The sequence below is a fragment of the Manis javanica genome, chromosome 3 (assembly GCF_040802235.1).
Source record: "Manis javanica isolate MJ-LG chromosome 3, MJ_LKY, whole genome shotgun sequence".
Taxonomy (NCBI): Eukaryota; Metazoa; Chordata; class Mammalia; order Pholidota; family Manidae; genus Manis; species Manis javanica.
In genome coordinates this window covers 179,513,926-179,538,498 of record NC_133158.1, presented here as the reverse complement: position 1 = coordinate 179,538,498, position 24,573 = coordinate 179,513,926, and the positions used below count along the sequence as shown (strand labels likewise).

Below are 24,573 nucleotides of genomic sequence, written 5' to 3'. Positions count from 1 at the left end.
GCTTCTTAAATGATCAAGTTTTCCACAGTTCTCCCCTTGCTAACCCCCACCTAAAAGCAGTAAGTTGAATCTAAATCACGGTGGCAGGAGTCTCTTGGCAGGGGTAGTAAGTCTGCATCTGGTGATGACATCCACCCCACCATCCCCACTGTCAGGATATCTGTCCTCCCATAAAGGCAGCTGTACCTTTAGAGCCACTGGAGATTTTCCTCTGTGCTGCTTCACTCTAAGTGATGTCATCACCTGCACTAACAGAAAAGTCTGTGTCCTTAACACAGTTTTTCTCTCTCAAGTAGGGCAATTTTATGCATTCTCTCTCCATTTTGAAAGTATTTTTTAAAAATAAAGCTTAAAGGGCTCCCATTAAATAAAAATAACATGTTATATTTCAGTGTGACTTTTAAACATTTTTGTTTGATAGGAGGGAAATACAAGGAACTCAGTAAATTTCAGCTAAATTTGTGCCAAAGAGGCAGCCTCCCTGAGTAAGCCCTTGGCTTTATTGTGCAAACATTTTGGAATGTCTGTAGTCATTCATTCATCCAGCAAATTGTTACTGAGTGTTTCCATGTGCTGGATCCTGGCCCTGCAATAGTCAGCCCTCGGCTGGAGAGGCAGGTTATGAAATAATTACACAAGTACCAAAAGCAGTTGCAGAGACATGTTTTTGGAAGCATTCTCTTCCCGTAGGAGCAGAGGCTTGTTTTCATTTGATTTTAAGGATCCCTCTCGTTGCATGAGGTCTGCTCAGCTCTTGCACATGGTGTGGGCAGAGCTTAGGCTTCTCTGAATGGGTATCATGTGCTGGTGAACGGATGGCGAATCGGTTGTCATCTGAATGCCCTTGTTTTCCTCAGGTGACACTGAACACAGTTGGCTCTATCAGGCATGGGGATTTTGAATCTCTACTCTTGCTTTTGCCTTTTGTAGAAAGAGCGGGATTTGGAATTGGCCGCTCGAATTGGCCAGTCGTTGTTGAAGAAGAACAAGACACTAACCGAGAGGAATGAGCTTCTGGAGGAGCAAGTGGAACACATCAGGGAGGAGGTAAGGAGCTGGCAGCAAAGGCTTCTGGAGGGGCCTGGGTGCCACAGGCATGGATGACGTAACAGGGTCCCTCCCCTGCCCCAGTCCTGAGGCCCAAAGCTGCCTGCTCAGAAGTGGCCTCCCTGTAGAAGGCAGCGTACGTGCTGCTCCTCCTATTTCCTGTGTCTCTTTCCAGCAGTGTGGACGGGATCGCCCTGGGGTGTGGAACAGCCCTCGCTCAGTCAATAGGCCCATTATGCTCAGTCCCCAGGCAAGCCTCAGTGTGTTGGGCCAGCCACAGTCCCTGTGCTCCGAGTCTAGATCATGACTCAGCGTTTGGCAAAAGTGCACGCATCCTAGTATGAGCAGGGGCTCCTGCGTTGGGGTGAGCACGGGCAGTCTGGAGACGGATCCCTGGTGGAGGGCCAGCCGGTGCCCCAGAGTAAGGCAGGATTTACACAGTCATCACTACAATATGATTCCGTGTTTGTGAAACAAGACAAAAAATAGCCTATTGTCTTCATGATGGAAACCCTACTCTTACCATGATTCCGTCTTGTCTGATGGGTATCAGTGGTGGCAGTGACGGGGTCATGAATGTCTGAGGCTTATCTGAAGGGGCTGAGGTTTCAGAGGAGTGTCACTGGTTTTCCGGAAGGAATGTGGTGTGGGCAGGGGAAGGAAGGCTCTGCAGGGGCAGGGGGAGGGCTCCGTTGGAACAAGGAGGAGAAGCTTGGAGCCAGGTCCCACTTCATAGCTTCTTTCTCATCATCCTGTTCTTTAAACAATGAATTTTAACTGTGAGGACTTTAACTTGATTTCCTTCTTCTTGTTTCTTTCTCCTTATTTTCTATCAGAAACTTGCTTAGTAGGAGAGAATGCCCTTATTGATGTCCCTGAGGTATATTCAAACTTTTTCCTCATTAAGGCTATTTCCAACTATCATTGCCTGAGATTAATAATAGTTTTAATATGATGAAAGAGAGTCGCCACTATATAAGAAAAGTTTTCTAAAAAGATGACAAGGTAGAGTATACTTGTGTTCTCAGAGAAATAAAGTAGGCCCCTGCTTTCCCTGCCTGCCAGCATCCTGACCTGACTTACCCAGCTCCGGGTATTAAACCATGCCAGGTCAGCCTGGTCCTCTTCTCAGCCCCTTCTGAGCAAAGGAACCAGTAAAGGATTGTCGCCCTTCTCAGTGTTACTGCCCCTGCTTGGGGCTTCCTCACATCACAAAAAGAGCATCCTACTCTTTGGCAATGGAAGGGCCTTTTTCCCTTGGAAAAGCTTTGAATTTGAAAGCTATAATATGTTCCCCTTTGTCACATCATTAAAAGTATTACTACGTGTTGAAGCTAATGCCTTTCTGCACTTAAAATTAGGTTCTCCATGGAAGTCATAATATACTCCTTGTGTTGTATAGGAAAGTTGGAATAACCATTGTCATAGACCCCAAATCAAATTAGAAACAATAAAAAATTTAAAGAGAATTTCAGGTCTTGCTTCTAGCTCTGGTTTTGTATTCATTAGTACTAAATGGTGAAAGGGAGCAAAAGATTTTATGGCACAGGTTTGTTTACCTTAAACCTTAAGTGTAAGTCAGTGTGATCTGTAAAACTGCCCTAGCAGTAGTCAATATTGCCAGTTCCTAGATGGCTGCCTCTTACCTTCCTGTATCTGAAATTCCTGTCTCACGATCACTGAGTATACAGCAAGGGCTGGCCTAACTTGGCTGAGAGCCCTGTGAGGGCACAGCAGGCACAGGGGGAGCCTGTGAGGCTTTCCAAGTGTGACAGCAAAGGCAAACAAGCTGCTCAGAGCTGCCCACCCAGAGCTGGCATCACTGGGATCCTGGCCTGAGGTGGTGTTTGGTTTCAGCAGAAGGGAATGGCCTCTTGCATTTGGTAACATGATCCATTCTCTGGCCATTTGCCCAGCTGGTCATCTGGCTACTTGCAGAGCTCATGTGCTGTCTTGTCCCCCCAGACATCATTCTAGAGCCTTCCAGTTGCCTCTCACTAAAGTAATTATAAATTCATAATTATAAATTTAATTATATAATTACAATAATAAATTATAAATTTAGCCGTAATGGATTGCATCTTTCTTAAAGGGGATCAGATACAACCCTGTCTATGACAAGCACAGAATCAGTCACATACTTTCACTTTTAATAAGCAAATAAAATAGTGATACTGTCAGTAAGCAGTATGTATCTGAGCATGAGTGGGGGTGTTGTCACATTTGGGGAGAGAATGACAGGCCCGGCTGCCTTTGTACAGGTGTCTCAGCTCCGGCACGAGCTGACCATGAAGGATGAGCTGCTTCAGTTCTACACCAGTGCCGCGGAGGAGAGCGAGCCCGAGTCTGTGTGCTCAACCCCGTAAGTCCCAGCAGGGCTGTGTCTCTGGAGGTCAGAGCACAGGCTGGCTGCTGTCCGTGTCCCTGGAGTTCCCCAGGCAGAGTCACCTTCACCAGCATCTCTCAGCCTTCTCCAGACCAAGCATTTCCAAGTGCCTCAAATAGGTTGATTTTACTGTTTTAGTAGGACATGGACAAAGTTTTAGTTATACTGAGTCTTTTTTGCTTATGTCAGTTTAGACTGATTTGACCTGTCATGTTAATGGATTAACAGGGGGGGCTCTACCATTAGAGGATAATAAAGGGTTCCGGAACCAGAGGTGCCACGATGTGGGGACTTACCTGAGAGTCAGCAGAGCCTCGTGTTAGGAGCATGAACCCTAGAGCCTGGTGGCCTGAGTCAGACCTTGTGCTCTGTGGCTTTCTAGCTGTGGGCTCCTCACTAAGTTATTTAACCTCTCTGTGCTTGTTTTCTCGATTTGTAAAATGGGGCTAATAATAGTTTATAGGGTTATAAGCATTAAATGAGTTAATATATGTAGAGTACTTAAAACAGTTCTGGAAACATAGAAGCACATTTTAAGTATTAAGTAAATTCCCAGGCATCCTGGAGTTGTGTAGGCTTCAAACAGAATTGATTCCCCCAAATTCTGTGGCCATGTGGCAACTACAGATCGCGGACAAAGGGCTGCGCTGTGGGCCCGAAGTGGCGGTAGGCCTGTGTGCTGTTTCCCCGCGTGTCATTTCCGCCCCTGCGCGCTTCATGAATTTCCCTCGAAACAGCGGCCCCGGTGCTGCCGCCCCAGGGTTTGCCAGGAGCTGGGCGGGGCGTCCCTCCCCAGGACACGGCCGGCTGTCTCCCCTAGGTTGAAGAGGAATGAGTCATCCTCCTCGGTCCAGAATTACTTTCATCTGGATTCTCTTCAGAAGAAACTTAAAGACCTGGAAGAGGAGAATGTCGTGCTGCGGTCCGAGGTGATGTGCGCGCCCCGCTCGGGCCCCCTCCGGTGCCGGCCCTCTGCCCGTGCTCAAGGGCGGCGGTCGGGAAGAAGCAGGCGCCCGGGGGCGGGCCTCGTGTGCGTGCTGGGCCTTCCTTTCCCGTCTGCTCGCGCGCCCAGGTTGGGGCAGAGCCGCGGGTGAGCGGTGGGCTCGAGGGGCGGGCCTCCGCGCCCCCAGCAGCCAGGGCACAAGTTTGCACAGGGCGTCTAACCGGGGCGGCCGCAGCCCCGGCAGAGGAGTGACCTGGGGGCCCAGCGTGAGAACCTCGTTCTCCTGTTACTGCAGGTCTGACAGGCTCCAAGAAAGTAGATCGGGAGAAATTGCAAACAGCTTCTTAGACAATTAACTTAAGGGTGAGCTGAGGCAATGTGGGAGCTCGTGCATTTGAATATTTCTGACTGGCTTAGTCATCGTGCTAGGTCCTTTGCCTGCATTTTATTTTTTTTCTAAATCTTCACAACAAGCCTGGAAGCTGGTTACTTTGATTCTCATTTACAGTGAGAAATGAGGACCCACGCTGGTAGGCACTCTGATGTGCTAAGGTCATGCAAATTAGTGAGTGACAAGCCAGGGTTTACATGTCCCTGTGGCTCCATACCCATTACTCGCTTCACTCGCTGCCCGGTCTAGAAACACTGATGTGTGCAAATCAGTACTTCTTGTTTTAATTACCAGGGATTCATGCTCTGTAGCCGGACCCATGGTGCAGCTGTGTTTATTAGGCCCTTGTTTGTCACATTTGGGCTGCATGCCCACCCAAGCTGGCCCACAGCGCCAAAGCCCCTCCAGTAGGGCAGACCACCTGTTAGTTACCTTGCACTTGCCCACATGCTAGAAAGAGCCTCAGGTCTGGACTTAAGCAGATACTCTTAGGCACGAGAACACGGCCATGTTCCCTTAGCCCTCACCTCTTCCAGCCCTCATTTACTGATGGAAAACACAGACCCAGAGCAGCCAGAGGGCTCTCTCCACCAGACAGTGGCCGAGCCGAGCTATATAGCCCATTGTTCTGCACTCTGAGTTCAGCACCGTGCCAGGTAAATGCTCCAGTGCTGGGATGCAGTGGTTCGTCCCTCTGTCAGAATCTTCACCTAAAGCAAGCTGAGGGAATCTGATCACAGCTACACATTCCAGCTACTTCACCTCAGCTTTCAAGAGTATAGTGTCTCCAACAGGGGCATTCAGACTTTCAGAACTCTATTTTTACAGCTTTTCAGCTGGGAGCAAACTACCTACAGTCCTGGGATAGCTCTTGGGTCTCTGAATTTTAATGTTTTCATTTTGTACCTCATTTGTGCTAACCTGAATGCATCTGGCTTAACTCACAGCTCAGAACCTCATAGGACAGTGCCTGGCACAAAGGGGGAATGTGCTAAGTGTTAGCCATTCTGGTGGCCAGCCTCAGGGTGCCCATGATAGGCAGACCTGTGTCCAAGGCACTCTTTGCGTCACAGAGGGGTCCATGTCAACGAGCCAGAGCAGACACGAGTGAATAGACAGACGGACACCAGGGTGGCGCTCACAGTTTTAGCAGGGCAGTGTGTGCCACCTGTGCTCATTGGTTTGTTTGGCACCCCCTAGTGGTATATTTTCCAGCTTTTCTGCTTTGAGAATCTGAGATTAACCAAGTGGAGAATTCTGATTGAGTTTCTGTATTTGTGGGGGTAATGGTGACAGGTGGGTAGATGGTGAAGGGTAACCTCCCAGACCGTCCTTGCCGTGTGCCCCAGCTTTGCCTGCTCTACCAGTCCAGGTGTGAACGTGGGGCCTCTGACCTGAGCCTTATTCACAGGCTTGCCAGCTGAAGACAGAGACCATCACCTATGAAGAGAAGGAGCAGCAGCTGGTCAATGACTGTGTGAAGGAGCTGAGTATGTCTCTGGCCCCTTGCCCACCCCACTCCCTGTTCTTACTTTCCACACCTGCCATCGTTATGACTCGACAGAGTTGCATCTGTTTTGGTAAAGGGCAGTGTCCCTGCCAGCCTGGGCTCAGCAGCGTTTTTCTTAAAGCTAGAGGCCTCCCCTGATCTTGTGTGGCACCCCTCACCCTGACTTATGAGACATTGGGTGCTAGGCTGTGGGCCATGCACTGTCTCAATTTCCTGCTGAGATGGATATTTAATTTGAATTTTAGCTTTCTACTGGAATATTGGAACTGTTTAACTAAGGCCCAGCTATGAAGTCCTGTGTAGATGTGAAAACCCATTTTCTGGTTGGTTGATTTGTAAAAGTTGAGGCCAGAGTTCTCAGCTTTGCAAACAGCCCATTCTCCCTCAAACCACTGTTAAGCTTACAAGTTATATAATAAGACAAAAGAGGCAAATAGAGTATTTTGGGTTTCAGCAAAATGTGACATAAATGAAATACACCCTATGTTCAAGTCTAGTAAAATGAGTTATGGCTGTGCATATGGAGTGAAAACACCCACAGGACTGTATTGTGCAGGGCCATGGTTCCCGCCAGAACCGGGAGCAGCATGGCTTCCTGTTAGTGACGTGGAGCTGTGCACGTGTGCAGTGTGGAGATTCAGTCAGACACGCCTTTGCTGGTGTGCAACCTTCTGGCTGGGACTCCTGAAGCCTGCCCGATTGCCTCTGGGGAGGCAGCTTTGGTCAGTGGGGTTAGGGCCCAACACCAAGCCTGGGAGCCATAGTGGGGTCCTGTTCCATCTTATGCCTGATTGAGCCCATGCAGGAAAATGCACACTGTCTCTACATTCCTTCCCACTCCTTCCCTGTCTCTTAATAAAGATGCTTTTGCCTTGGTCAAAGGAGACGCCAATGTGCAGATTGCCAGTATCTCAGAGGAGCTGGCCAAGAAGACTGAAGATGCTGCCCGCCAGCAGGAGGAGATCACACACCTGCTCTCGCAAATAGTGGATTTGCAGAAGAAGGCAAAAGCTGTAAGGCTTCTCTCCGGCCAGTACACACATAGCTGTTCTGAGACAGAGAAGGGGCATTTATTTGACAAGACAGCTGCCTATTTTAGGAGTTTGTGCAACCCCTTTGGAGATAAACCTGAGTAGATTCAATAGAAATAGAAATAGATTCAATAGAAAACTGGTTGCCCTGAGTTGGTGAGGAGATTATATTTATCAGCACCTATCTTCTAAGAATGATCTGCAAATTAATAGAATTCTATAGACATGGAGTTTGGGAATTTAACTTTTGAATCATCTAGTCTAGTACTTGCTTTTACATGGCACACCTGGAATGTTCTGCAGCAGAACAATATTCCCTTCAGATTTAAGATGACACAGCAAAAAACAATTTAGTTTCCATGTTAGGCCTTTGCTGGAATCATGAGGAGAAATGTTTCCGGAGAGCAGCTGTGACTATGGGGGTGGGGTGGGGGCGGGCTACAGAGAAGGAATATGGATGTAGGAAAGACTACCTTCAAAATTATATAAAAGATGAAAATTTACCCCAGGATAAGAGAAAAGTCTTATTGCAGAAATGTGATAGGATCATAATGGATCCTATAATGAGGGGTAAAAGTTATAATTTCTCAAATAGCTTAAAAGAGTAACTGACATAGCTTTGCACCATTTCAGTGTGCAGTGGAGAATGAAGAACTCGTCCAGCACCTGGGGGCTGCCAAGGATGCCCAGCGGCAGCTCACAGCCGAGGTGAGTGGCTCCCCCGATGCCCATTAGGGCACGGTGGCTTTCCTCTGACAGGTTGTGGGTCACGTGCATCTTAGCAGCCGTTTTTATACAATCGAATGCTTTTCTTACTCCTAAGGTAACGCCCGCTGTTACTGTCTCCCCATAAACACTGCAATAAGAGCTACAGAGCACAGCACATGAAAGTTGCCATTCAGAGCCGCAGTTGGAAACGCGGGTGTGACCGCTTGCTCTGCCATTAGTTTCAAGTTGTTTTTATCTCAGCTGCCCCGTTAGTATTTCAGGGGATGTCTGAGGCTGTAAGCATGCCCTGAGTGAAAGACACCCTGAGCCTCCAGGGCTCTTTGGCTGTTGGGCCTAGGGTGCACTACGCCCCTGGGGCTCATGGGAGCCTGGCCCGCACATCTGCCTGGTCCCCTGCAGCTGCGCGAGCTGGAGGACAAGTACGCGGAGTGCATGGAGATGCTTCATGAGGCGCAGGAGGAGCTCAAGAACCTGCGGAACAAGACCATGCCCAACACCACACCCCGGCGCTACCACTCACTGGGCCTGTTCCCCATGGTGAGTCCCTGCTGGCTTTCTGGCACCCCTCTGCCCGCCCAGAGGGCAGCAGGAGAACCCCTGGTAGGGAGGCAGGGGCAGGGTCTGGAGCTGAGTTGCAGGTGGCATCTCATTTTATAGCTTGGATCCGGATCCGAGTGGTGGAGGGCTCTTGTGCCCGGGTGGTGGCTTCTTAACTATGTGACACAAATTGATTCTTTATTTTCCATCCCTGCCCATAAAAGATAAATTAAATAGAAGCCTCAGATATTTGGAAGACATGATTTATGCATTATTTTTCTGACCTTCCTAGAGGAGGTGCTCTTTTGGCCTCACAGGAACATTCCAGAATTCTTGAATTGCCCATACAGTTATCTCGGCTCTTTATGTGCTTGTTAGTCATCCCCTTGGTCACTGTCAGTATCTGTGATCTGAAAAAATATTTCTCTTTCTGCTAGAAGTGGCATTTAAATTTTAAAAAAAAGTCATTTCCCCACAATCTTATTTTATTAGCCCTGGCCTGATCTATTTCATGTTTGGGCTTTAGGGGAACATGGTGAAAAGGGGATTTTCCAGGAGGTTAACCTTTCCCTGTTGAAATTGGGCCCCTTTTGCTGGTCATTTCCCTGTAACACGTGGTGAGCTTACTCATTTTACTTCCAGCAGACTAAAGCCCCCCGAAGGTGAGCACTATTTTATTTGCTATTTTCTTCCTTCCCCCTCTTTAATACCTTCTACCTAGCACAGTCCTTGGTATGTTGCGGAAGTAGATGCTTAATAGATACTAGATTTGGGTGTGTAGATGGACAGCCTGAAGAACAAACTGCTAGGAACTTTTATATTCAACCTCCGTTTCCATGGTTTGATAAATACCATATTTTTGAGGAGAGAAGGACTTTGGAGAGAAACCCTCCTAAATGGGGTAGGAGTGGGTAGCTGTATAAAGGTTTGTGAGACATGGTACCTTCTGACTGTGGCCTTTTTGTGGGTTCCTTTCCCTCCAAACCCCGCCCCTCCATTACTGACACTGTCCCCCACTTCTTGTGGTCTGGCCCACTTTTCCTGATTCACGATCACTTGTTCTTTTTGCTTTCATAACATCTAAGTCGGGCTAGAGTGCACGCTCTCTCTCACTCTGTTTCAACTTGATAGAAGTCTAATGAAACCAAAATGAAAGACACATTGTAAATAGCTTCCTAAGGAGGAGATTGGTAACCTAGTGATTCCAGGAACCCCAGGAAAGGCAGCAAAGAGCATCCTATCCCCCAAATTCCTCCAGCTACAGCAGACCACACTCAGCTCACACACGGGCCTCCTGGCGCTGCCATGTTTCTTGTGTACCTAAGATTCAGTCCATTGTGTGACACACTCTCAAGAACAGATTTGTATCTTAAAACTAAATCATTACATAGGAAAAGTTGAATTGAAAATCTGCATTTGGGTTTCTTCTGGAGAGAGTCTCAGCTTTCATATTTGCTGAGGTAGAGCTTTTGTTAGCCTTTTTCTGAAGCTGTTGGCACAGCTCAGTTGTTCAAGATGGCTATTTTTAAAGTGCATTACACATTAAAAGTATTTAAGGCAATCTAAAGCTTGTACAATGCCCATGTTTCTGGAACAAAATGCCCAGATCGGCCTTTCTTGCTCCCAGCCTTTGTACTTGCTGAATAAAACAGTGAGGAGCAGCTTTTGCTCAGGTATGTTCCTGTTTCTCTTGCCTTATGGCAGGCATTCATAATCTCTACCTAGCACAGTCCTTGGTATGTTGCAGAAGTAGATGTTTAATAGATACTAGATTTGGGTGTGTGGATGGACAGCCTGAAAAACAAACTGCTAGGAACCTTTATATTCAACATATATACAGGGGGCCCAGTAACTTTGAAGGAAGATTATATCTTTTATGTTCATTAACCCCTAACTGCGTGCAGTGTTTCCTTCTTGTGTGAAGGTAGGCAACAAGCCACTGTGATATTGGCACCCCTGGGGACTTTGTCACCTGTTGAAATCACAGCTGTTTTCATGACACATTCAGTTGCAGCATCTCAAATACCATTTATCCTAATCTCCACTTTCAAAATGACAGTAATTACCAGTCCTGAATCCAGATCCTATATTACTATATCACAGCTATTATTACTAATATTTTAGTAGTTAGCTCAATAATCTGGCTTCCTTTAAGTCCTGTTTTATTCATTTATTGACCCTGCTTGCAATTTTCTTCCAGCATGGCTTTGTAATTAGTAGTTTAATACCTCTTGTCTCCTAAGTTGTAGTCAGGTCCTTTCCCTATGTGGAACTCTGAATATAAACTCTATGGTGAATAACATAAAGGAAAATAAACTGGTTTAAAAAATGTCAGACTCACATAGGAAGCCCTTTGCCACAGAATTATGTTTAATGGCAATCTGTGGGCAATAATGACTAACTAAAATTGTGTATTTGTGAATAGGAATTGGAGGCAAGCCCAGTAACCCTGCATGACTCGAGCTCCCTGCTGGCTCCTGTTGAGTCTCCCCCACTTGGTTCCAGTGTCCAGACTGGAATGTCCCAGGGTGAACTATGGGGATGTGGGGATTGACACCTGGAGTCCCTCTGTGTTGTCTGCTGGGAAGCTACTGGCCATAAGTGGCTACCTAAATTCAAATCACTTAAAATCAGTACAGTAAGAATTCAGCTCCTCAGCCACACTGGCCACATTTCAAGTGAGCAGTAGCCACCTACAGCCAGTGGCTCTGTGCTGAACGGTGCAGAAAGAGCATTTTCACCATCACAGGAAGCCCTGTTGGCTAATAGCATCTGTAATGGCCAGCCCTTCCCTGAGGAATGTCCACATGGTGTCTCTGAGGCTTCAGCAGGTGCTTCTCCACACATACCTGGTCCCGCCACTGCATGCATGCATCCGCGTGAGGGATCATCTGTCGGGCTGTACCTCGCATGGTGAGGGGTGGCGAGGGTTCAGCAAGAGGGGCTCTCGTCAGGCAGCTTGTTGTTGAGTCTCAGCTTGAGGCCTGGCCCATCGGGGGAGTGAGGAGTTGCTAGTGGCTGGCCTTTCCCTGACCCACAAAAATCCATGACCTAGCCAGAGAGGCGTAAAAAAAGCCACAGAGGCTCTGAGAACTGGCAAGGATTTAATGTGTTTGGTATCTCCTTGGGAAGGAAGTGAAGGACTGCTCATAGAAATGAGAGGTGAGCTGGCCATTAAAGGTGGATGGGCTGATGGGGAGAGGAGCTTTCTTTGCAGGAGGCCAGGGAGGCCTGAGAGCAGAGGCCCAGATGACAGTGCCCATGACTCAGGTCCTTCCTGACTCCCACCCCCCACCAACCTCTCTGCCTCTCCTCATGGTCAGAGGCACGGCTCCATGGTTTGTCCAAGGCAACAAAGGGTTTGCTTTCAGGCCCGTAGCTGGGAGTGCAGGAGCTTTATGCTCAGTGCCCTCTGGCCTGCTACAGCCAAACCTTGCTGTGGAGATTGGTCACCAGGGTTTCTAACAGTGGTGAAAGCAACCCACCTTGTGTTGTGGGAAGTCTGTGGGCTTCTGAGGCCTCAGATTACACTTTAGTGGCTGGCCTGGCTGCCCATCTCTTTTAGAGACAGAGCAGTTGTGTTGCTGCTCACTCAGTGTATGTCTTCTGGCTTTTCCCAGGACTCGCTGGCAGCAGAGATCGAGGGAACGATGCGCAAGGAGCTGCAGCTGGAAGAGCCCGAGTCGCCCGACATCATGTACGGCCTAAGTTCTGAGCTTTCTGGGGACTGGCTTGTGACTGGTGGTGACCAGAACTAGCCATGTGTGGGCCTCAGACACCACCAGTGACCATGCAGTCCTTCCCAGATGAAGGGAAAGAGAACCCAGCTGGCAGCATCACCCAGCTCCCCATGTTAGGTTTTAAAGAGGTGCTGTGAACATCCAGAAGGTTGGGAAAGGAGGGATGCTTCCCATCTATTAATACAAGTTCCATCTTCACACCATTTTTATCTTTTTATGTTTATCCTTTTCTCTTTTATTTTTTTTTTCATTATATTATTTATTTATTTTGGTATCATTAAGATACACTTACATGAAAAACATTGTGGTTACTAGACTCCCCCCATTATCAAGTCCCCACCACATACCCCATTACAGTCACTGTCCATCAGTGTAGTAAGATGCTGTCACTACTTGTCTTCTCTGTGCTATACTGCCTTTCCTGTGCCCTCCCCTTATATTATGTGTGTTCATTGTAATGCTCCTTTTTCCCCTTATCTGTCCCTTCTCATACATCCTCCCCAGTCGCTTTCCCTTTGGTAACTGTTACTCCATTCTTGGATTCTGTGAGTCTGTTACTGTTTCGTTCCTTCAGTTTTTGCTTTGTTCTTATACTCTACAGATGAGTGAAATCACTTGATACTTGTCTTTCTCCACCTGGCTTATTTCACTGAGCATAATGCCCTCTAGCTCCATCCATGTTGTTGCAAATGGTAGGATTTGTTTTCTTCTTATGGCTGAATAATATTCCATTGTGTATATGTACCACATCTTTATCCAATCATCTACTTATGGACACTTATAGTTGATTCCTTTTGATAGCTATTGTAAATAGTGCTCTGATAAACATAGGGATACATATGTCCTCTTCAAACTGGGCTCCTGCATTCTTAGGGTAAATTCCTAGGAGTGAAATTCCTGGGACAAATGGTATTTCTATTTTGAGTTTTTTGATGAACCTCCATACTGCTTTCCACAATAGTTGAACTAATTTACATTCCCACCAGCAGTGGAGGAGGGTTCCCCTTTCTCCACATCCTCGCCAACATTTGTTATTGTTTGTCTTTTGTATGATGGCAATCCTAACTGGTGTGAGGTGGTATCTCATTGTGGTTTTAATTTGCATCTCTCTGATGATTAGTGATGCGAAGCATCTTTTCATGTGCCTGTTGGTCATCTATTTCTTCTTTGGAGATGTGTCTGTTCAGATCCTCTGCCCATTTTTTAATTGGATTATTCGCTTTTTGTTTCTTGAGGTGCATGAGCTGTTTGTATATTTTGGATGCCAACCCCTTATCAGATATGTCATTTATGAATATTTTCTCCCATAGTGTAGGAGGCCTTTTTGTTCTACTGATGGTGTCTTTTGCTGTACAGAAGCTTTTTAGTTTGATACAGTCCCATTTGTTCATTTTTGCTTTTGTTTCCCTTGCCAGTGGAGAAATGTCCATGAAGAAGTTGATCATGTTTATATTTAAGAGAGTTTTGCCTGTATTTTCTTCTAAGAGTTTTATGGTTTCATGACTTACATTCAGGTCTTTGATCCATTTTGAGTTTACTTTTGTGTATGGGGTTAGACAATAATCCAGTTTCATTCTCTTGCATGTAGCTGTCCAGTTTTGCCAACAGCTGTCGAAGAGGCTGTCATTTCCCCATTGTACATCCATGGCTCCTTTATCGTATATTAATTGACCATATATGCTTAGGTTTATATCTGGACTCTCTAGTCTGTTCACTGGTCTATGGGTCCATTCTTGTGCTGGTACCAAATTGTCTTGATTACTGTGGCTTTCTAGTAGAGCTTGAAGTTGGGAAGTGAGATCCCCCTGCTTTATTCTTCCTTCTCAGGATTGCTATGGTTATTCAGGGTCTTTTGTGGTTCCATATGAATTTTAGAACTATCTGTTCCAATTCATTGAAGAATGCTGTTGGTATTTTGATAGGGATTGCATTGAATCGGTAGATTGCTTTAGGCAGGATGGCCATTTTAACAATATTAATTCTTTCCATCCAAGATCATGGGATGAATTTCCATTTATTAGTGTTCTCTTTAATTTCTCTTAGGAGTGTTTTGTAATTTTCAGTGTATAGGTCTTTCACTTCCTTGTCTAGGTTTATTCCTAGGTATTTTTATTCTTTTTGATGCAGCTGTGAATGGAATTGTTTTCCTGATTGCTCTTTCTGATAGTTCATCATTAGTTTATAGGAATGCAACAGATTTATGTGTATTAATTTTGTATCCTGCAACTTTGCTGAATTCAGATATTAGTTCTAGTAGTTTTAGAGTGGAGTCTAAGGTTTTTTATGTACAATATCATTCATCTGCAAACAATGACAGTTTGACTTATTCCTTGCCAGTCTGGATGCCTTTTATTTCTTTGTGTTATCTGATTGCCGTGTCTAGGACCTCCAGTACTATGTTGAGTAAAAGCAGGGAGAGTAGGTATCCTTGTCTTGTTCCTGATCTCAGAGGAAAATCTTTCAGCTTCTTGCTGTTAAATACGGTGTTGGCTGTGGGTTTGTCATATATGGACTTTATTATGTTGAGGTACTTGCCCTCTATACCCATTTTGTTGAATTTTGTTGAATGCTTTTCAGCATCTGTGGAGATAATCATGTGGTTTTTGTCCTTTTTTTTGATGTGGTGGATGATGTTGATGGATTTTTGCATGTTGTACCATCCTTGCATCCCTGGAATGAATCCCACTTGATCATGGTGTATGATCCTCTTGATGTATTTTTGAATTTGGTTTGCTAATATTTTGTTTAGTATTTTTGCATCCATCTTCATCAGGGATATTGGTCTGTAGTTTTCTTTTTTTTGTGGTGTCTTTGCCTGGTTTTGGTATTAGAGTGATGCTGGCTTCATAGAATACGTTTGTAAGTATTCCCTCCTATTCTACTTTTTGGAAAACTTTAGGGAATGGGTATTATGTCATCTCTAAATGTCTGATAAAATTCAGTGGTGAAGCCATCTAGTGTGGGGTTTTTTTCTTCTGTAGTTTTTTGATTACTGATTCTATTTCGTTGCTGGTAATTGGTCTGTTTAGATTTTCTGTTTCTTCCTGGGTCAGTCTTGGAAGGTTGTATTTTTCTAGAAAGTTGTCCATTTCTTCAAGGTTTTCCAGTTTGTTAGCATATAGATTTTCATAGTATTCTCTAATAATTCTTTGTATTTCTGTGGTGTCCATTGTGATTTCTCCTTTCTCATTTCTGATCCTGTTTGTGTGTGTAGATTCTCAAAGAACCAGCTCTTGGTTTCATTAATTTTTTTCTATTTTATTCTTCTCAATTTTATATTTTTCTTTTCTGATCTTTATTAGGTCCCTCCTTCTGGTGACTTTGGGCCTCATTTATTCTTCTTTTTCCAATTTCAATAATTGTGACTTTAGACTATTCATTTGGGATTGTTCTTCCTTCTTTAAATAGGCCTGGATTGCTGTATACTTTCCTCTTAGAACTGCCTTCACTGTGTCCCACAGATGTTGGGGCTTTGTGCTGTTGTTTTCACTTGTCTCCATATATTGCTTCATCTCTGTTTTAATTTGGTCATTGATCCATTGATTATTTAGGAGCATGTTGTTAAGCCTCCATGTGTTTGTGAGCCTTTTGGTTTTCTTTGTACAATTTATTTCTAGTTTCATACCTTTGTGATCTGAGAAATTGGTTGGTAGAATTTAAATTTTTTTTGAATTTACTGAGGCTCTTTTTGTGACCTACTATGTGGTCCATTCTGGAAGAAGTTCTGTGTACACTTGAGAAGAATGTATATCCTCCTGTTTTTGGGTAGAGAGTTCTGTAGATGTCTGTTAGGTCCATCTGTTCTAGTGTGTTGTTCAGTGCCTTTGTCTCCTTACTTATTTTCTGTCTGGTTGATCTGTCCTTTGGAGTGAGTGAGTGTTGAAGTCTCCTAAAATGAATGCATTGCATTCTATTTCCCCTTTCAATTGTTTTAGTATTTGTTTCACATATGTAGGTGCTCCTGTGTTGGGTGCATAGGTATTTATAATGGTTATATCCTCTTGTTGGATTAACCCCTTTATCATTGTTTAATGTCCTTCTTTGTCTCTTGTGACTCTCTTTGTTTTGAAGTCTATTTTGTCTGATAGAAGTACTGCAACTCCTGCTTTTTTCTCCCTATTAGTTGCATGAAATATATCTTTCCATCCCTTCACTTTTAGTCTGTGTATGTCTTTGGGTATGAAGTGAGTCTCTTGTAGGGAGCATATAGTTGGGTCTTGTATGTTTATCCATTCAGTGACTCTATGTCTTTTGATTGGTGCATTCAGACCATTTACATTTAGGGTGATTATCGATAGGTATCTACTTATTGACATTGCAGGCTTTAGATTTGTGGTTACCAAAGGTTCAAGGGTAACTTCCTTACTATCTAAGAGTCTAACTCAACTCACTTAGTATGCTATTATATACTAAAGGTTCTTTTTTTTCCCCCTCCTTTGCTTCCTCCTCCATTCTTTATATATTAGGTATCATATTCTATAATCTTTGTCTAACCCTTTTTATTACCTCTGGTGATAGTATTTAACCTTAGGAGCACTTCCATCTATAGCAGTGCCTCCAAAATACACTGTAGAGATGGCTTATAGGAGCTAAATTCTCTCAGCTTTTACTTATCTGGAAATTGTTTAATCCCTCCTTCAAATTTAAATGATAACCTTGCAGGATAAATTACTCTTGGTTCTAGGCCCTTCTGCTTCATTGCATTAACTATATCATGCCAATCCCTTCTGGCCTGTAAGGTTTCTGCTGACAAGTCTGTTGATAGCCTCATGGGTTTTACTTTGTATGTTATCTTATTTCTCTGGCTGCTTTAAATAGTCGGTCCTTATCCTTGATCTTTGCCATTTTAATTATTATGTCTTGGTGTTGTCTTCCTTGGGTTCTTTGTGTTGGGAGATCTGTGCATCTCAGTGGCCTGAGAGACTATCTCCTTCACAGGATTGGGGAAGTTTTCAGCAGTTACTTCCTCAAAGACACTTTCTATCTCTTTCTCTCTTCTTCTTCTCATACCCCTCTAATATGAATAATATTCCGTTTGGATTGGTCACCCAGTTCTCTCATTATTCTTTCATTCTTAGAGATCCTTTTTTTCTCTGTGCCTCAGCTTCTTTGTATTCCTCTTTCCTTATTTCTATTTCATTTATTGTCTCCTCCACCATATCTAATCTGCTTTTAATACCCTACATTGTGCTCTTCAACGATTGGATCTCTGACCAGAATTCATTCCTGAGTTCTTGAATAGTTTTGTGTACATCCATGAGCATGTTAATGATTTTTATTTTGAAGTCACTTTCAGGATTCATGAGGTTGATTTCATTTGAATCTTCCTTAGGTGTATTCATAATTTTGCTTTGAACAAGGTTCCTTTGATGTTTCATATTTGTCTGTGGTGCCCTCTAGTGCCCAGAAGCTCTTGTCTCTGAAGCAGCTTAGACCCTGGAGCAGTGTTGGGGGTCACAGGGGAGCAGTATTGGTGCCTGGGGGGAGGAAAGGGCTGTTTTCTGCTTCCCAGCTGCTATGCCTGTCTCCACTGTGAGAACCAGTGGGCCAGAGACACAGGGGTAAGCCTCTATGCTTTGTGTTGGTAGCTGCTGTAGGCGGGGCTTCCCTCTGGCTGGCCTGATGCCAGGGCAGGAGTTGCCAGTTTACAAGCCAGGTGAGGGCTGGCCAGGAGGAAGACACAGCAGGCTGCATATCACAGTGGGTCACCTTGGAGCTGCATAACCAACCAGGAGGATGGAGCACCTGATAATTGTTTTAGCTCCCAACCTGCTGGGCAGAGTGCACCCGAACAGTTTTGTCTACCTGTCCTTTCTCCTGAGCAGTAAGCTCTGTGCAGTCCTTGCCCCTTAGCAGCCAGCCATCTCGCTTTTAGGAAGTCTCTCAGACTGCCCATCCAGATCAGCCAGATATGAATCCCTGTTTTCCACAAGCAGCTGTACTCTCTGTCTCTCCAGGTATTCCGCCTGTCTTAGCTTTACAACCCCACTAATCACCAGAGCACCATGCAATGTAGGTTTGTGCTCCCAGAGCAGATCTCCAGGGCTAGGTGTTCAGCAGTCCTAGTCCCCACTCTGTTTCTCTTCCTCCTGCTGGTGAGCTGGGGTGGGGGAAGGGCTTGGGCCCCGCCGGGTCACAGCTTTGGTATATTACCCTGTTCCGTGAGGTCTGCTCTTTTGTCGAGGTGTATGCAGTCTGATGCAGCCTTCTTTCCTGTTGCTTTTTCAGGATTAGTTGTATTAATTATATTTTCATGTTATATGTGGTTTTAGGAGGGAGTTTCTGTCTCACCTCTCATGCTGCCATCTTTAATCCCACTTTCCTCTTTTATTCTTATTGCTTACTTTTATCTTTCGTTTCATCAAAAGTATTTTTAAAATTTTAACATCAGTTAGGAAAATGAAAATAGGATGCAGGGTGAGATACAGAGAGCCCTTCAAGGGGTGTGAGCAGGGCTCCCATTTCCTTCCTGGGCACATTTAGGGATATCAGCCTCTACCATCTCTCTTCCTAATGTGAGGTCTTGCTCTTGGCCTGCCCTTAAGTGTTTAGAAGGAACCTATGAATCCTATTTCATTGTTTTCTCTGTACCCAAGCAGCATAGACAGAACTTAAATAGGACCCTGGAGTGACCAGTATTCTCACTGGTATGTGTGAAGCCCTCTGCATCCCAGAAAATGGCCATTATAGCGACATGCCTTTATTTTTCTCCTTAAAAGGCAAAAAAAAATGAGTGTCAAACTGTGACTCTGCTCTCAGAAATAGCAGTTTCTAAAAAAAGATTTATCTGGTGTTTATCATCTCATTATAGAAGTTTAAGACTAACTTTAAGTCTTGCTTTCTCATGTATAGATATATATACGGTCCAGTACTCATTCTACGAATATTTGCTGAGCCCTGTTATGTGCTGAGCAGTGAACACCACCATCTAGGGACTATCATGAGTGTAGGAAACTAGCTGGGAGATAAAAGTACTACTTAAATATTTGTATTTGTAGCCAAACTTAAGGGAAGTAAAAAGCAGTATCACTCTTGCGGGCCTCACCTGTAGGACACCTTGTGGTAAAGCCCTGAATCTGCAGGCCCGGGGGTGGGGGAGGTCTCTCAAATTCCAACCAACACCCTAAAAAACACGAGTTAGGCACAGGACAGCAAGCTGCTGGGGCTCCCGGGGGCCGGCTGCCTTTTGGCTCCTTGGTTGACAGTTTGTGGAGGGTCTTCCTGGGTCATTCCTGCATTCCTCACTCCTGGGTGATGATATGTATTCTCCCCAGTCATCAGAAGCGAGTCTTTGAGACTGTGAGGAACATCAACCAGGCTGTCAAGCAGAGGTCTCTGACGCCGTCCCCCATGAACATCCCCGGCTCCAACCAGTCCTCATCCGTGCACTCCCTCCTGTCCAGCTGCGCCAGCACCCGCCGGTCCAGCTTCTACGGCAGTGATGTCAACAACGTCATCTTGGATAACAGAACCAGCAGTGGTGTCCTGGAGACAGAGCCGGCCAGCCTGGGGTGAGCCTCCCAGAGCTCTTGGCTGTCAGCAGGGGGCAGGTGGTGTGGGACAGTCAGAAGAGGCAGGCTGATAAAAGTATCGCCATTTCAGTTCCCAGGTCTGTTTTCCCAATCCTCCAAGCTTATACTCATTCTTGACCATTTTGACCAATTTAAAGAGGTATAACAGGCTGCACCAAGAAGTCAGCTTTTTAGTAAAATACTGAAGGGGATAATAAATGAGTATTTCTTCTGTTAATCCGCACAGTCAGGCTATAGAGTAGGTAGACATTTGTTTCATGAACTCCTTTGTAGCTGGGCTATGTGAAAGACTGAGGACTGAGGCTCCATCTTATAACCAGAACCTTGTTTGCTTCAGAAGATGGGGTGCAGCACCCTGCAAGTGCCCATCGCACGGGGTGTCCTTGGAGCGGGCCTTCCTCAGCACGGTCAGCCATTTGTTTTGAAACACCTCCTCCCACATTGTCCGCTGTTGGGCACGTTTTCCTTAACAGTACAGCTGGTTCGTCTGACCTGTCGGGCCCACTGGTTGGGATACTGCTTGAAGGGAACCGTCCTTGAGCTCTCAGGTCCTTGAATTCAAGAGGAAAGAGAAATAGCCCATGAGGGAGATGTTTTTAGGAACTTGATTTTTTATGTGGTTTTAGTGCACCCCCCTCCCCTCACACCCGCCAAAACCCAACAGAGGAAATCAGTTCTTCTGGGCAGACATTTGTTTCCCCATTTTTGACAAAATTTCAACTGCTGCCTTAGTTTCCCCGGAAAATCCTGCAGGCCTGGACATACCCACCGCGCGTTTAGCAGGGGACCTCCGTGGCTGTGTGCAGCTCCCCCTGCTGGGCGCTCCCGCTCACCCCCATTTCCGCTGCTTCTAGGAACGACGCGCAGAGTAAGAAGCCGGGCACGCCGGGCACCCCGGGCTCCCACGACCTGGAGACCGCACTGAGGCGGCTGTCCCTCCGCCGGGAGAACTACCTCTCAGAGAGGAGGTTCTTCGAGGAGGAGCAGGAGCGGAAGCTCAGGGAGCTGGCGGAGAAGGGCGAGCTGCTCAGCGGCTCCCTCACGCCCACGGAGAGCATCATGTCCCTGGGCACACACTCCCGCTTCTCCGAGGTCACCGGCTTCTCCAGCATGTCCTTCAGCAGCCGTTCCTACCTGCCTGAGAAACTTCAGATCGTGAAGCCTCTGGAAGGTGATCACCAGGGGCCTCGACCTCTGGCCGCCCTCCTCGGCGACTCCCTGTGGGCCCTGATCCACCACCGGCCGGTGGGGCACCCGGGCACCGCCTACTCCTTCTTCTTCAGGGATTCCCACCCGCGCTGCTGGTTTGAGTTCCTCTGAGGGGCTGGCAGCCTGGGCAGCCCTGTGCAGGTTTGCAAAGGCCCCCAAGTAGCCAAACCTCACCTCAGCCAGTAAGCCAAAGAGAGGAAGAGAATGTGCTGGCGGTGGTTTTCTAGTTCTCTTTCTTATGCATTTGGAACCTTAGAAATAAAAATCTGGAGAGGTAGGCACCGCTAACATACTCAGACATTAAATAGGTCTTGACCCTGGGGGTCTGAGAAACACAGAGAATTAACATTTTGACCTCTCAGAAAGTTCAGTGTCAGGGACAGGTGCAAAGCATATGCTAAGTTGTCTTCCCAGTAACGGCGTGAAACCATTGCCTGTCTGTGGGCCCGCACTGTTTTGCTCCCATCTTCAAATACAGGGGGTGTGGCTTCTTCCCAGGTAGTGTGTTCTGAGCAAGGCTCCTAGATGGTCACTATTCGGGGGCTAGGAAGAGGGGTGGCTGTGGAGGCAAGTGAATTTTGTACCTCCTTAAGCTTACCTTTTCCAGAGACTATTTTTTAGTGCTAAGGACACACCCCCAGATGATTAAACTCACGGAAAAACTCACCTTTCTTTTTCTTTTAGTCATTATAAAATGTCACCCCTTTACCTACCACTCCCCTGCTAAGAGCCACTATGTCTTTATACTTTCCATTTTTTGACTCCTTTAGTTTGGAAACCCATGTGTGTTTGAGAAGGTATTTTACAATTCTGATTATATCTCTGATGTAAAGCGAAGTTAAAATTTCTGTCATGCAGTATTTCTCAACTTAAAAAAAAATACTGCCCCCTTTATGGAGCTATTTTAGACATCACTGCTTAATTGCTCCCCTCCAAGTTGAATACCACAGGTACACTGTTTATGTGCTATATGTATATCTATACTCTGTGCCTGAAGAGTGTGACTCTTGTCACCCCCCCCCCCCAGAACCTGTTTCTGACCCCTTGGGGGCAGCATCGCCCCTGCTGAGAATGCTGAAAGGTGACGTCATGCTTGTTAAGGACCCAAGACATGCTGGGTCCCATGTTCTCCAAAGGAAGGAAGAGGGCGTGCTAATGGTCTTTCTTTGTGATTATTCTTCAATTGTATAATTTAGGGCCTTCTTAGATTTCAGAAAAGGGATGGTTCATTCTTTTTAATTGCTTATTCAGCTGTAAGCTTGGTGATTGTTTTCTGATCCACAATTATGTTTGTGTTTCTTTCAATAAAGTCTTCCATTTCTGCAATTTTACTTTTTGCCTTTCTTTTCTTTTTTTCTCCTTTGTCTCTTAAAGATCATTGAATTTATCATCTCTATCTTGTCTGCTTTCTATATTTGACTTTGTGTTTCATTAGATCATCTAAGGATATGTTTTTGTATTCATTTTCCAAACATATTGCAGGAAGAGATTTTGTTTTGAGCGATTCATCTTTTTTTTTCTTTTAATATTGGGGTAGAATAATCTTATTTTAGTCTTGTTGAGAGAATAATAGGAAATGCCATTAGATATGCAAGATAAATTTCACCTGTAGTACCCTGCTCACCTGGAAGCTTAATAACTACCATTAAGACATCATCTCTTATCACTATGGCCTCTAATGAATGCATCCTTATGGTAGAGATCCCTCTGGCTCCATTTTGTAGTTCTCTGACTTCTTATATATTTAAAATACAACCAATATTTTCTTTCTTCCTCCTCTCCACAATTATTTTTTTTTGTTACTGTATTAGATTTGATAAGGTGGAGTGCTAAATTCGGTAAGGATAAGTCTGCCTGACAGCCAGGCTCAGTGCAGCTCTTAGTGTGGCACTGGATAAATTACCTCAGCACTTGAGCCCTATTTTCCTTATTTGTAAAAGAGGGCTCAAATTTGCCACACACAATTGTGGGGAGGAGTAAATATGATATGTTTTATATTATGCCCAGCATCCAGATAGTGCCAAATAAGCCTTAGGCTCCCCAGACTTGCCCTGCTCTAGGGGCGACCTCCACGGTGCTGAGATCTGTTCTTACGTCATCCTTTCCCACTGACCCACAAAGAAGCTGGTAAGGTTCCTGTGCTCTGCAGGTAAATGTACCTGGGCTGAGGTCCCTGGAGAATGTCGGCGGGGATCATAGCAGGTAGCCAGTCTTTGTCTTCCATCTGTGCCTCCCTTATTTAATTAAAGCTTGCCATCTGCTTATTGGTGTCAGCTAAAGTAACTGGCTAGGTGTTGGGGAATGCTAGCATCCATCTCTTAGTCTTCCCTTATGGTTTTAAGTAGGTGAGGAACAAACAACACATTCAGACTGGAAGAGATACATCTTCATTAAAACAATGAGTCTGGCAGTATTTGCCCCCAACCCCCCAAATTTTGCTGTTCCTGTTTGATAATTCTGACCAAGAGAGTCTTTCCAAGTAAGCAAGTTAATGTGTAGTAAGGGAAAAGCTATACTTCTAGCTGTATGTTACCCAGCAGGTTTTATTCTAACTTCTAGGCTCTGTAGTAGTGGAATTACAACTGAAAACAACAGTTGCTCTTCTGATACAAATGGGTTCAGTTTTCTTCTCCTCTGATGACATGAAAACTTCGTTAGAACACTGGGGTGTGGAAGGAAAGCAAGCAGGGGAAGGGGCAGTGACTAATTATGTCCACGCCCTTGTTCAATAGAACTTGATCTTCGTGCCAACCTGGATCACAAAGGTTCTCTTCTCTTGCTCTGCCTGACTCCAGCCTCATTCTCCTGTGGGTGGGAGGAGGAGGTGGTGGTGATGGGAAGTAGCTGATCGTTTAGTGGTTCTCCTTCCTCATGCTTGACAAATACAGGGAGCTGGACTGAGGAATGAGCTGGGAAAATGGGGGCTAGGAAAGAGGCTCTGAGCAAGATGCAATCCATGTTTAGTTTTTACTTTGTACTCCCTCTTGTATCAAAGAAAGGACTTTAGGCAGCCGGGAGATCGGGAGAATTCCTACATGGCTGTCCAGGCAGTGGCAGTAGAAGAGAGGTGGGGGTGTGAAGTGTCTACTCAGGTGCTCAGCAAACCCTGCTGGGGCTCAGAACCAGTCAGAAGTGGAGCCGCCCTGTATCCCACGCATGACAGAACTCAATAGATTTGCTGAAGCTTTCACCAGCATTCACTCTTGCAGAACAGAAAACACTTGTATGAGGATTAGAAAAGCCACTTGGGTGTGTTATCTGATGCCCATCGGCTGAGAGGCTGTATATATGGTTAAGAGGATGGACAGTTTGTTAAAATACAAACCTGGGTTTGAATCCCAGTTTGGCCACTTGTCAGCTGTGCAACCTGTGGCAAACTACTTTACCTCCCTGTGCTCAGTGTCTTCATCTGTAAAATGGCGATGATAGGGTTATGACAATGAAGGGAGGTAGTAACCGTAGACTTCTTAGAAGAGAGGCTGGCACTGAGTAAGTACTCCATATAGGTTGGCTGTTCT

General features: G+C 45.4%; 1 protein-coding gene across 10 annotated transcripts in view; it reads left to right on the top strand.

Moving 5' to 3' along the window:
- Positions 1-24,573, top strand: part of TRAK1 (trafficking kinesin protein 1) — a 137,438-nt gene that overhangs the window by 94,712 nt on the left and 18,153 nt on the right. For all 10 annotated transcript variants that reach the window (XR_012129581.1, XM_017658133.3, XM_073232485.1 and 7 more), the window contains 10 exons: positions 931-1,047; positions 3,309-3,409; positions 4,254-4,362; positions 6,179-6,257; positions 7,160-7,290; positions 7,942-8,016; positions 8,437-8,574; positions 12,195-12,271; positions 19,589-19,825; positions 20,701-21,017. Coding sequence is in view for 9 of the 10 variants with exons in the window: in XM_017658133.3 (XP_017513622.3) it covers positions 931-1,047; positions 3,309-3,409; positions 4,254-4,362; positions 6,179-6,257; positions 7,160-7,290; positions 7,942-8,016; positions 8,437-8,574; positions 12,195-12,271; positions 19,589-19,825; positions 20,701-21,017 (1,381 nt within the window). In the remaining variant the exon portion in view is untranslated. The remainder of the gene's footprint in view (positions 1-930; positions 1,048-3,308; positions 3,410-4,253; positions 4,363-6,178; positions 6,258-7,159; positions 7,291-7,941; positions 8,017-8,436; positions 8,575-12,194; positions 12,272-19,588; positions 19,826-20,700; positions 21,018-24,573) is intronic.